Source organism: Glycine soja, chromosome 11 (genome assembly GCF_004193775.1).
Source record: "Glycine soja cultivar W05 chromosome 11, ASM419377v2, whole genome shotgun sequence".
Classification (NCBI taxonomy): domain Eukaryota; kingdom Viridiplantae; phylum Streptophyta; class Magnoliopsida; order Fabales; family Fabaceae; genus Glycine; species Glycine soja.
Window position 1 is genome coordinate 43,381,589 of NC_041012.1, and position 11,691 is coordinate 43,393,279.

Consider the following 11,691-nt stretch of genomic DNA (forward strand, 5'->3'; position numbering starts at 1 on the left):
ACAATTATCACTTTATAAATCGATTTTGTAGGATTCATTAGAAAAATGGAGATGTCTCCATTGAGACATTTCCAATCAAATGAAATTGTGCAACGTACCTTTGTGCGTCTTCAGCCGAAACATGTCGGCGTTATATTCACATCATTAAAACGTGACATGTGTAGAATAGAATAATAGAATATATATCTCCATTCATTTTGTTTTTACCTCAGCTCCTTCCAAATCATCAGAAAGACGAAGAATTTTGGGCCACCGAATGTATAATTTGTGGAACTTTGTCCACGATGGCAACAATTTCGTTATTTCTAGAATGATCCATGAGGAAGAATGCATGGACAAGCACTCTGACTTTGTCAAATGGCTAGAATTCAACCAATGTGCCTCTTTCAAGAAAGCATTCAACAAACGCATCCACTGCTTCGTATATATAAATTATACTTCACTTTTAGATTTATTGGAGATTTAATTTCAGAAATCCTACTACTTATTCAAACAAAATAATTAACATGTGACATGCATGACGAAATAAATATAAAATAATTAATATGCTTTTGATCTCCAAATTTTTAAAAGTTCAGTTTTAACCCCTTTAAAAATTTTGAAGAACTAATTCCGAACTTTGAAAATTTTAGAGGGGATAAAAACATATTATGCCCTTATTTTTTATTTATTTAGGTGCTCTTTTAAAAAATCCCAAATAGTTGAATACCAACTAAATAATTTAACCTTAAGTAAATTGATTCTTTACCGATCTTTTTAATGAATCTATAGGGTTGAAGCCATGCTTTTCGTAGATTTTTTCGGCGAAATCTTTTTGTATTGTCGTAAAGAACACTTAAACGCATTTTCATGAAGTCTGGAAGTTGCTCTGTACCAGCCAATTCCCATCTGAATTCAGACAAATCAATTCGTTGTAAGCATTAATTAGAATGAAATATCTAAAAAATATGCTAAATGCCAACTATCTTTATGTATGGGTGTCCCGTGCATGGGACAAGTATTAACTTCGAGAAGGACAAATTGGTGAAATTCATGGACACCCTACTTTTGTGTAACCCACATGGGCAAAATCACCATTCTGGGTTACTTTTAGAAATTATTTACCAGAATGGGTCTCTTTGCTTTTTATTTACTAAGGGGTGCTGTTTTGGCAGGGAAAGTGCTTACCTGAGGGGCGCTTACCGGAGGAAGGCGACACGTGGCCGCTGCTGCAGGCGGTGCTGCAGGTGGTGCAGACGGTGCTGGAAGCACCCTGCAACAAAGCGCCGAAGGTCGCGCCCTGCATGCAGGCGCTACTGGTCGCGCCCTGCACGCAGGCGCGTTCCGTCGTGCCGTTCCCGAGGCGCCTTGGTTCGCGCCCTGGCCCCAGGCGCGTCCAAGCGCCCTTAAATGGGGTCCCCCCCTCCCCCAAACCCCCCCACGAAAGCTGTCCCCCCCTCCCCCAAACTCCCCCTTCGTGTTCCCCCCCCCCCCCAGCAGTCCCCTTCCCATTCCCCCCTCCCCAGCAGCAGGTTTTTCTTTTTTTTGTTTTTTGTTTTTTTAATTTATTTTATTTATATAAATGATTATATTTTAATCTTTTTATATATATATAATTTTTTTTTGCAGCCAGCTTCTCCCCTGTTTGCAGGTTCCCCTTCCCTTGTTTGGTTAGTTTTTTTATTTGGTTAGTTTTTTTTTTTTTATTTAATGTATATAAATTGTTATATTTATATATATATATATGTATATTTTTTTTTGCAGATAGGCAGTTTATATTTTTTAGTGGATTTATTTGTAGAGGTAATTATTATTAGTTTGATAGTGTGTTATATTTTTAGTGCTTTGTTATATATTTTTTTCTAGGTAGATAGGCAGTTTAAATTGATATATATTTTTAGTGCTTTGTTTTTTATTTTATAATAATATAAAATTGTTAATTATTGTTGAAGATAATTATAGATAATAATATTGTTATTTAAATACTATATAAATTGTTATATTTTAATATACATATATATATATATATATATATATATATTTTGCATATAGGCAGTTTATATTTTTTAGTGGATTTATTTGTAGAAGTAATTATTATTAGTTTGATAGTGTGTTATATTTTTAATGCTTTGTTATATATATTTTTTGATAAATAGGAAGTTTAAATTGATATATATTTTTAGTGTTTTGTTTTTTGATTTTATAATAATATAAAATTGTTAATTATTGTTGAAGATAATTATAGATAATAATATTGTTATTTAAATATTATATTATTATTTTTGTTAATATTTAATTATATTAGTTATAATTGATGTTATTTGCAATTGTAAGACTTTGTTGTTGTTGGGTTGATAATTTTAGTTTGTAGAATATAATTTTAATTAAAATTAATAATAAATATTACTAGAATATTGCTATTGAGCGTATTTAAAAAAGAAAGGCATATTGAGTTTGATACAATATATCAATAGTTTAAAATTAAAAATAAACTCTAAATTATAATTAATAACTTTTAAAATAAAAAGTTAAAATTAAGAAAAAAAATTGCTGAAATTGCTGCTATATATATATGTGTGTGTGTCATTATAATTCATTTACTTAAATTATGTGTTCATTTGTAAAATTTAAATTATGTATTTTTTTAGAATATTGTTTGCGTACGTATTTAAAATGTATTTAAATATATTGTAATTTATTATTAATTATTTATGATATGTGTGATTATTAATTTTTTTTCTTGTTATACAGGAGTTTTAATATGGCAAGTTCGTCATCATCTAATCATTATGACGTGGCATCTGGACCATTAGAGGATGATTTACTGTGGATGCAAAAAAACCATATATCACAACATATTTGGAATGATGCTAATCAAAGGACATTAAAAATTCGACGAGCTACACCACTGTATAATCATAGAGAAGCACCGCCCGAGGAAATTATTCCTTTATTACAAGTTTCGGGTTTGTACCCGATAATGAAATTGGCGCAATTGAAGATAAATGGAGCATTAGTTAATGCTTTTATTGAAAGGTGGAGGCCAGAAACACATACATTTCATTTGAAGTGTGGCGAGGCAACTATTACACTTCAAGATGTTTCTGTGCTACTTGGTATTTCTGTTGATGGAAGACCTTTAACCGGCAATACAAATATTGATTGGTTTGAGTTGTGCCATGAATTATTGGGTGTCATGCCTGACGATGATGCAGTTGACGGGAACTCACTTTTATTGAGTTGGCTGACTTCTCAATTTGCAAATATTAATGATTTCATAGGCAACCAACAAGGGCTTGAAAGATTTGCTCGAGCTTGGATCTTAAGATTCATAGGAGGCGTGATGTTTGTTGATAAAAGCAGCAAAAGGGTGCCAATGAGATATTTGCAATTTTTGAGAGACCTTAGAGAGTGCAGCACTTATGCATGGGGAGCTGCTCTTCTGGGTAACCTTTATAGAGAGATGTGCATCGCAACAGACTATCATGCTAAATCAATAGGCGGTTTCACTCTCTTGATTCAGTTATGGGCATGGGAACGATGCCCAACGTTAGCCCCGTCAGTTATTCCTCCACAACAACAAAACGCGCCACTTGCTTACAGGTATACTTTCCTTTAATATTTTGAATTGATAATTAATAAATATGGTTGCTTGATGTTAATCATTATTATACGTAACATCTTATTTTGTTATTTGTTTTTTTGTGAAGATGGTTAGGAGGTGAATTGCATCACATAGGCAATGACAATTTACTTGAGTTTCGTCGTAAATTAGATGTCATGAAACGCGACGAGATAATAATTTTGACATTTGTTTATTAAATGATGTTCTAATTGTTACTTAATTTATTAAATTTAACTTTTATATGCAGTTTGTTTGGGTCCCTTATGCTGGACATGTGGAAATGAATTTGAGTCAAGTTTGTTTTATTGGGTCTGTATTATGGACATGTATCGTACCACTTATTTGTTTTCAAAAAGTGGAATGGCACCAGCCGGATAGAGTCATGCGACAGTTTGGAATGCAACAACCTATTCCGGGCCCAGTAATGCAACCCGAAAACATACATGACTTGACCTTAAAGGGAAAAGAAGGAAGAAATTGGATGCGACTAATGCAACCCGCGCTTAATGAATGGAATAGTCGCTATGAAAGGAGAGTAGAACAAACGCCGCCACAAACAGGGACCCTTAGTCTGAACTCTGAATATATGAGGTGGTACAGGCGTAAGACAAAAGTTTATGTCGACCCAAAACATGCAAGAAGAGGACTATTGGTATAAATTGTTCATTATAATTTAGAAAATAATGTTGCGTTGAAGATTATTTTAATAACTATTCTTTTTTTTTTATGTAGGGTGAAATCGCGGAAACACTACATTTTATGGTGTCGCCTGTTGGGAGAAGGGTTTGTACTTTTGATGATTTACTGCCATGTATCGAGAAGATCACTCTTATATCTGAAGAAGAGGATAGGATACTTGAGGCACATCAAGATGCTCCCCCTTCTCAGCCACAATTTGAACATCAGCAGTTTAATATACTACAGCGAAGTGTGGAGACTCGAGGCTTAGGGCGACGTCGGCAAACTGTGGATGCAGCACCGTACAGTTTGCCTCCGATGCCAGAACGAGAACATGGAATGTATTACACACCGCCGGTATTCACCCAAGAACCATCGCAGATGGCGCCGATGTATTCATACCCACATGATTTCCAACCAGGGTACAGTATGACAGGCATATTTGGATCCTCTCCTCCTTCAGGGGGGACTCCTTCATTCACCCAAAATAATGAACTACCGACCCCAAATGCTCCACTTGGTGGTCCGTGGAATGTACCTGGAAATATACCCGACATGAATGACTTATTGGGGGTCGATTTACGTCATGATTTCTCTGCCGAGGCTGACGAAGTGGATGAAAGGGGAAATCTTAGAAGAAGAAACCCTGATAGGGCAGCTAGGAATTGGGATCGGCCATGTGGGACATCGTCGCGGCATCACAGACATAGTCATGATTGATTAATAATGGGTTTACATTGTATTGTTTTTTTCCATGTACTTTGTATTGTTTTTTTTTTCTTCATGTTTTAACAATGTCATGTACTTTCAAATATTGTTTTCATGTTAATTTTATATTATTGTTACTTTAACGTTCAATCTTATCGTGCAATGCTTTTAAAATAAATTACGATAATGTCACTGACACATAAATGTGTTTAAGAATAACAAAAAAAGAAGTAAACATTTCATTATCATATGATCTAATACATGACATCAACAACTGCCTTGTTGAGATTGCAATGGACAATTACGCCGGTTGTGTCCTACTGTCCCACATCTGCCACACTTGTAGCGACTTTGCGATGGCTCCCTCCAATCCATTTCATTTCTTAATCGAGTTGATCTTGGCCTTCCTTTTTTGTCACGAATAAAACTTGGATCAGGCACAAGTGTCCACGGGTCATCAGATGGGACAATCGCATCGTCATTCCCAAGAGGCCACCATTGTGCGGAGTAAGCACGTAATATGTAGTCATTTGTGTACACAACATCTATATATTGATAGAAGTTGATGCTAACAGTACCACACGCAGCAATGATATGAGAGCACGGATAGTGGTAAGTAGTAAATTGTCCACATTGGCAGTAGCGCTCATTCAAGTTAACTGTCCATTTATGTCCACCTCGTTGAGTCATAGGGTCGAAAGCCTCCTCAACCTCAAATATTGTTCTCTGAATATCATATGTCCGAACAATGTGAGAACAAGCCTTTTCTTGATTTTCCCGAAGTTTTTTCATGACGTGTGAGCAATATATTTGACCATCGCGTATTTCCCTTTGTGCTTGACGACCACGATCAACAAAATACTTTCGACACCTGCTGTATGTTGACTTCACAAGGGCAGTTATTGGTACATTGCGACATCCCTTAAAAACTTTATTTACACATTCGGATAGATTGGTTGTCATATGACCGTATCTACGACCTTCTTTGTCATATGCCATTGTCCATTTTTCTTTTGAGATCTTCCCAATCCATGCTTTTACTGGGGGACTCAGCTCACAAAATTTATCAAAATTTCTATCAAAAATATGCTTACACGGGGTGTATCCTGCACATAATAAATTATCCACATTAGTCAAATTTGCATAACAAATAACATATATGTTATATATGAAATAATATATGTTAGATATGAAATGTTACCTAATTTTTTTAACATTTCTTTTTGTTTCCCATTCTTAAATTTGTGATTAAAATTACTTCCAATGTGACGCACACAATGCACATGATACGCATGAGGAGGTTGCCACCCAAGTGCTTCATTCGCAACAGCTGCCTTTATACTTGCATGACGATCAGAAATGAGACAGATACCATCTTTATCTGTGACATGTTCACGCAAGTGTGCCAAAAATCATGACCACGCTGTTAATGTTTCCCCCTCAACCACAGCGAATGCAAGCGGAAGAACATGACTATTTCCATCTTGTGTTGTTGCAATTAACAGCGTACCGCGATACTTCCCATACATGAATGTACCATCAACTTGTATGACTGGTTTGCAATATTTAAAAGCCTCTTTGCATTGACCGAAGGTCCAAAAGACTCGATGGAACTGTCGGTGTTCACGGCTGACAGTATTGCCAACAACAAAATCATCATCACAAATTTGATAATACGATCCTGGCGAATGATTTTGCATGTGTTTCAGCCATGACGGAAGAACGACATAAGACTCATCCCAGTCGCCATATTCAATTGTTATTGCCTTTTGCTTTGCCTTCCACGCTTTCCTGTACGAAATGTTGTAATTAAACATTCCATTGATCCTCTCTTGAATCAAAGAAATCTTGAGTGACGGATCTTCTTTGATCATCCCTATAAAAATAAGTACGAAAAATTATTGTACACCACACCAACAAACACAAAAAAAAGGATAAATAAGAATGAAAATTTATAATCATACCTAGTACACAAGTGGCAATCAAATCAGAATCCAATTTATCATGGTCTTGAGTTATACTCATATTCAAGCAACTGTGTGGTCCTCCCCATTGCGTAACTTTCCATGTATCAGTTTTTTTTTATAAAATTGCCCTCATATAAAAAGGGCATGGGATGTCATCGCTTCTATTTCCACAACAGACGACATATTTCTGCGATTTAGATTCAACAACTTTGAAACTTTGATGCACTTTCATTACATATTGTTGTAATGCATTTTTTACTGCGCTTTTGGTATCAAATTCCATACCAACATATAATTCTTGACCCATATTAAAATTTGATTCCATATCTAAACCGCAAATTTCTTCTTGGTCAGGATAACTCCAATTAATATTACTATAGTGAGAAGCAGAATCCCAAAATGGAGTCTGACTTCCACCTACAAAAACAATATACCAAAAATTTATAATTCAAGGGTAGATAATTATTTAAATATTATAATATTTATTTATATATAACAATAAATATACCTTCTCCCGATTGCACAACTGTAAGTGGTTCGATCAAACGGGCAGCTTCATCATCTGTGTCAGACATTTCATTAATATCCTCATCCTCATCTAGTGAGTCCTCAGCGTATGAATTAGATATTAAATAATCATCATCATCAAAATCTTCTTCTGAATTTGTTCCAACTGTTGCACTACCCGATTCATTGTGAGACATATTATTTTCGCATGATAACAATGAATTTGTCAAATTAATTGCAGAAGCACCCGCAACATCAACTTCAACACATAATTCTATGACAGACATTTCTTGTTGTTGTTCAAAACTTTGAATCATTGTTTCAACATCTTCATCGTCACAAATTTGCAGTGCAATATATTTACCTGCAACTAAAAATCTACAAGTGATAGTAGATATACTTTCATGTTTTTGTAATTTTACCTTGTCGTGTATCCTTTTTTTTAAACTCTCAAAACTAATACCACGCTTTATTTGAATAGCTTTTTTAGGGCCTTCAAATGTGATACCATCATCAGTTTCATACATCTTACCATTTAAATAGACGAGTGTAATAATTGAATTCATTTTTCAAAAATATACCTACAATAAATAATTAATGTCGTCAACAAACAATAATATAAAAAATATATTAACATAACATAAATTATTAACCTAAAATAAATTAACAACAACAAATTACTCTAAATAAATGAAATTACTGTCACAACAATTTCCTACTTCGCACACGAATGACGCAAAACAATCGGCATTTATTTTTAATGTGTATGTATAAATTTTGGCTATTAAAAAAATATACCAACAACATCAATAATTATGAGCTTAACTAATAATAATAATAATGTGCTAGACATAAAAACTACTACAATAAATAATTATTGTCATCAACAAACAAATATATCATAATTATAACCAAAAAATAAATTATTAAGTTACCAAAAATTACTAATTATCACACAAAAAATATAAACAAAATTACTATTTCATTTTATAGTTCATGTCAATTTGTTTATGCACCTACAAAATATAATCATTATTATCATCACCAAAATAAATATTAATTAATGCTATAATGTATTGAAGATAAAAAATATTTACTAGTTTTGAACAAAATTTCTAACCGGTACGTTTCAACTCAGCTTCAAGGTTTCCAAATGAGCTTGATTTTTGTGTGAAAATGAAACGGAGGGCAGATGGTTTTATAGGGAACAGGGACGTGCCAGGGGCCCCACCACTAGTGGAAGTGCCTGCCAGGCTATCACTAGTGGTCGCGCCTGGCAGGTAGGCACGACTGGTAGCGCCTGACAGGTAGGCACGACTGGTAGCGCCTGGCAGGCAGGCACGACCACCCCTGTCACATCGTCCTGTCCAGACAAGCCACGTGTCGCGTTCTGGTGGAACGCGCTCCTCAGGTAGGCGCTTTGTAGTAAAATAACAGACCCCCTTGGTAAATAAAAATAAAACAGACCCATTTTGGTAATTAATTTGTAAAAGGGACCCAATTTGGTGATTTTGCCAACCCACATGCATAGATGCCTGGATCAAAGTACGAAAAATTATGAATTGAAAATTTTAAATATGTACTTTAATTTTTTATGTTTGTATTATTGTATATTCCTAACAATTGTACTATGTAGAAATTAAAAAAACGTACTAATATAGATGGGGTATATTTTTTAGAGAGTTGAATTATTTTTATAATAATTTTTTCAACAAGTTTTACAAACAAGTATTTTTTTTTTTGAGAATGTACTGTGGAAACTATTTATTTTTACATAATTAAAATTTATAATAAAAACATATTTGAAAATATGAATTATATTTTAAATTTAAAATGAATAATTTAAATTATGATATAATATTATTTCTAAATATATAAAAATTAAAAATATTAAAATCCAATTTAAATATAGAGAAAAAAGAAGGAAGATTGAAAATGATAGATAGTTAAGAAAATTAAGTATAAAAGTAATGATAAAAGAAGGATAGTTTGAGATGGTCGATAGAATTTTTTTTGTCAATTGTATGAATCGTGTATGAAATGAACATCCAAAAGAGAAAAAGAAAAAATATTAAAAATGTTTAATTGAAAGAGGAGAGCGAGTCGATCATTCTTAAAATTGTGAATTGTAATTTATAACATAGAAGTGAAATTCTTATATCTCTTCTATAAATTACTCATTTTATTTTGCACAACCGTCATTTCTCTTCCTGCTAGCTAGCTTCTTTCCTTTTTGTTTTTATTTACAAATTATTCTAAAACTTTAGTATAGAAATAGTTTAATTTGTACATAATTTTTATAATGTAAATAAAAAATATTAAAATCATAAGAAAAATGTGCATAACTAATTCAAATAGGTAAATAAATATAATATAAGTACTTTACATATTTATGGGAAAAAGTGTAAAATTAAAAAAAAAACTAAGACTCCAAATAAAAATATAAAATTAATGTAAAGAATTTAACTCAATTCAAGTTGATATTTGAAAACAAAACAAAACACTTAATATATAAAATGAAAAATTAAAAATACTAAAAATTTGAGGTTTTAAAAAAAAATATAAAATATATTAAATAATTAAAAATTTATCTGTGAAAAAATATATTATTGTAAAAAAACTCATTTCCTTTGTGAACGAAGATTTAGATATATAGGAGTTACATAAATGAAATTTGCAAATACCTATTAACAGCGTCAGTTAATAAATTAAGCTGGTCTAATGTCCCATAAACATCAAAGACGTCGACGATGATGTCATCAATAATGTAGATAAGAGAGATAGGTTTAGTGAGTTCAATCATTTGCTCTGAAAAAGTGTGGATCTGTGAAGCACGCCATGGGTCACATGTACCACTTAAGAGGTTGATACCTAGCTAACTTCACCTCCTTGGCCATTCCAAGGTCTTTCCACCATTTGTTAATGTAAAAAAGTCAGTGATAATCACTACTACTACTATTTAAATAACCAACGAAAAATGAAACTATATATGATGACATGTCGAGGGATTATATTATTTATGAAACTTACTTGCAAACTTGAATGATTTTATTCTAGTTCATGAACCTAACTATGTAGGAATTGATCATTCATTTATATGTTGTTATGTTAAAGTTTAAGTATTGGAGAATGTGATTAATCCTTAGAATTTGGAAGAATATCTAAAATGTTTCATTATTAGAAATAGTGTGAAATAATTTCTTAGTCATGTAGTTCACTCGGTTTAATTCTTGAGAGATTAAGGAAGAAACTAGGAGAATTAGGCTCTCTCGTGTGAGAAATCACGATTAGAGTAGTTTTACGGATGTAGGTGATAACTAGAATAATAATAAAGAGAAAAATTATTTTAATTACACCAAGAGAGGTTTCATTAGGAACCCACGACATGATCAAATCCTGCATTTGCTTTTTGACATCAAGTTCAGTATTTGTTTTCTTTACTCAATTTTAGTCTAGAATCGCACTATTGTTTAATTTGCAACCAAAATGATTTACATAGCATTTTTCCAAGTCATTTATTAATTGCACGCAAATAGAATATGCATTAGTTGAGCACAAGCAAAATTCTTGTGGAAACGATATTCGATTTTACCATTTTAAAATATTACTTGAACAAATTGGTGCACTTACCAATTAGTTAACAATGATGTTTTGAATAAGTTTTTTTATTTAATTTTATTTTATTCCACTACTTAACTTGAGTTCTTTTGCAAACTTAGATGATCTTGTTCTGAGCCGGATATGTGTTTAATAAGTTTTATTTGAAAATAGTGACTTGAATGTGACCATTTTACTCACGTGAATTTGTTTACGTGATTTGAATAAAATTGGTTTAATTAAATTTCAGTTTTTATATGTTTTTCTTATTTATATGTATGTCGGGTAAAGAGTGTCACACAATCTACTATACATAAAAGATAAATATATTTTATATTTCACTTTCTCGTATCTTGACTATTTTATTAACGGTGATGGAAGTTAACGTTTGTATTTATTTTTCGTACTTTTTACTCTTTTGGAAATTAAATTTTGTATTTTTATATTTCAGGAACACATTTATCAGCAAAGTGGAAAGACGAAAAGTCAAAAAAATATTATATAATAAATATGTTAATATGTTGACAATTAGAGATGACCACGTTGACAATCGTTTTAGTGAAAAATTCATTCCCTTATGTCACGTAAGCTATTTTATTTACGATGACCGACGAAAGTTAACAACGAAAT

The 11,691-nt window shown here is 32.5% G+C and overlaps 2 protein-coding genes across 2 annotated transcripts; one reads left to right on the forward strand and one right to left on the reverse strand.

Annotated features, from left to right (window-relative positions):
- Positions 1 to 1,598: 1,598 nt before the first annotated feature.
- Positions 1,599 to 5,140, forward strand: LOC114375616 (protein MAINTENANCE OF MERISTEMS-like). Its single transcript, XM_028333447.1, has 5 exons — positions 1,599 to 1,649; positions 2,731 to 3,582; positions 3,690 to 3,774; positions 3,852 to 4,256; positions 4,337 to 5,140. The coding sequence occupies exons 2-5, from the start codon at positions 2,741 to 2,743 to the stop codon at positions 5,000 to 5,002; spliced, it is 1,998 nt and encodes a 665-aa protein (XP_028189248.1). The 5' UTR covers positions 1,599 to 1,649; positions 2,731 to 2,740; the 3' UTR covers positions 5,003 to 5,140.
- Positions 5,141 to 6,402: 1,262 nt separating this feature from the next.
- Positions 6,403 to 7,356, reverse strand: LOC114373318. Its single transcript, XM_028330805.1, has 2 exons — positions 6,955 to 7,356; positions 6,403 to 6,866 (listed from the first exon to the last, which is right to left on the reverse strand). The coding sequence occupies exons 1-2, from the start codon at positions 7,013 to 7,015 to the stop codon at positions 6,403 to 6,405; spliced, it is 525 nt and encodes a 174-aa protein (XP_028186606.1). The 5' UTR covers positions 7,016 to 7,356.
- Positions 7,357 to 11,691: the final 4,335 nt, after the last annotated feature.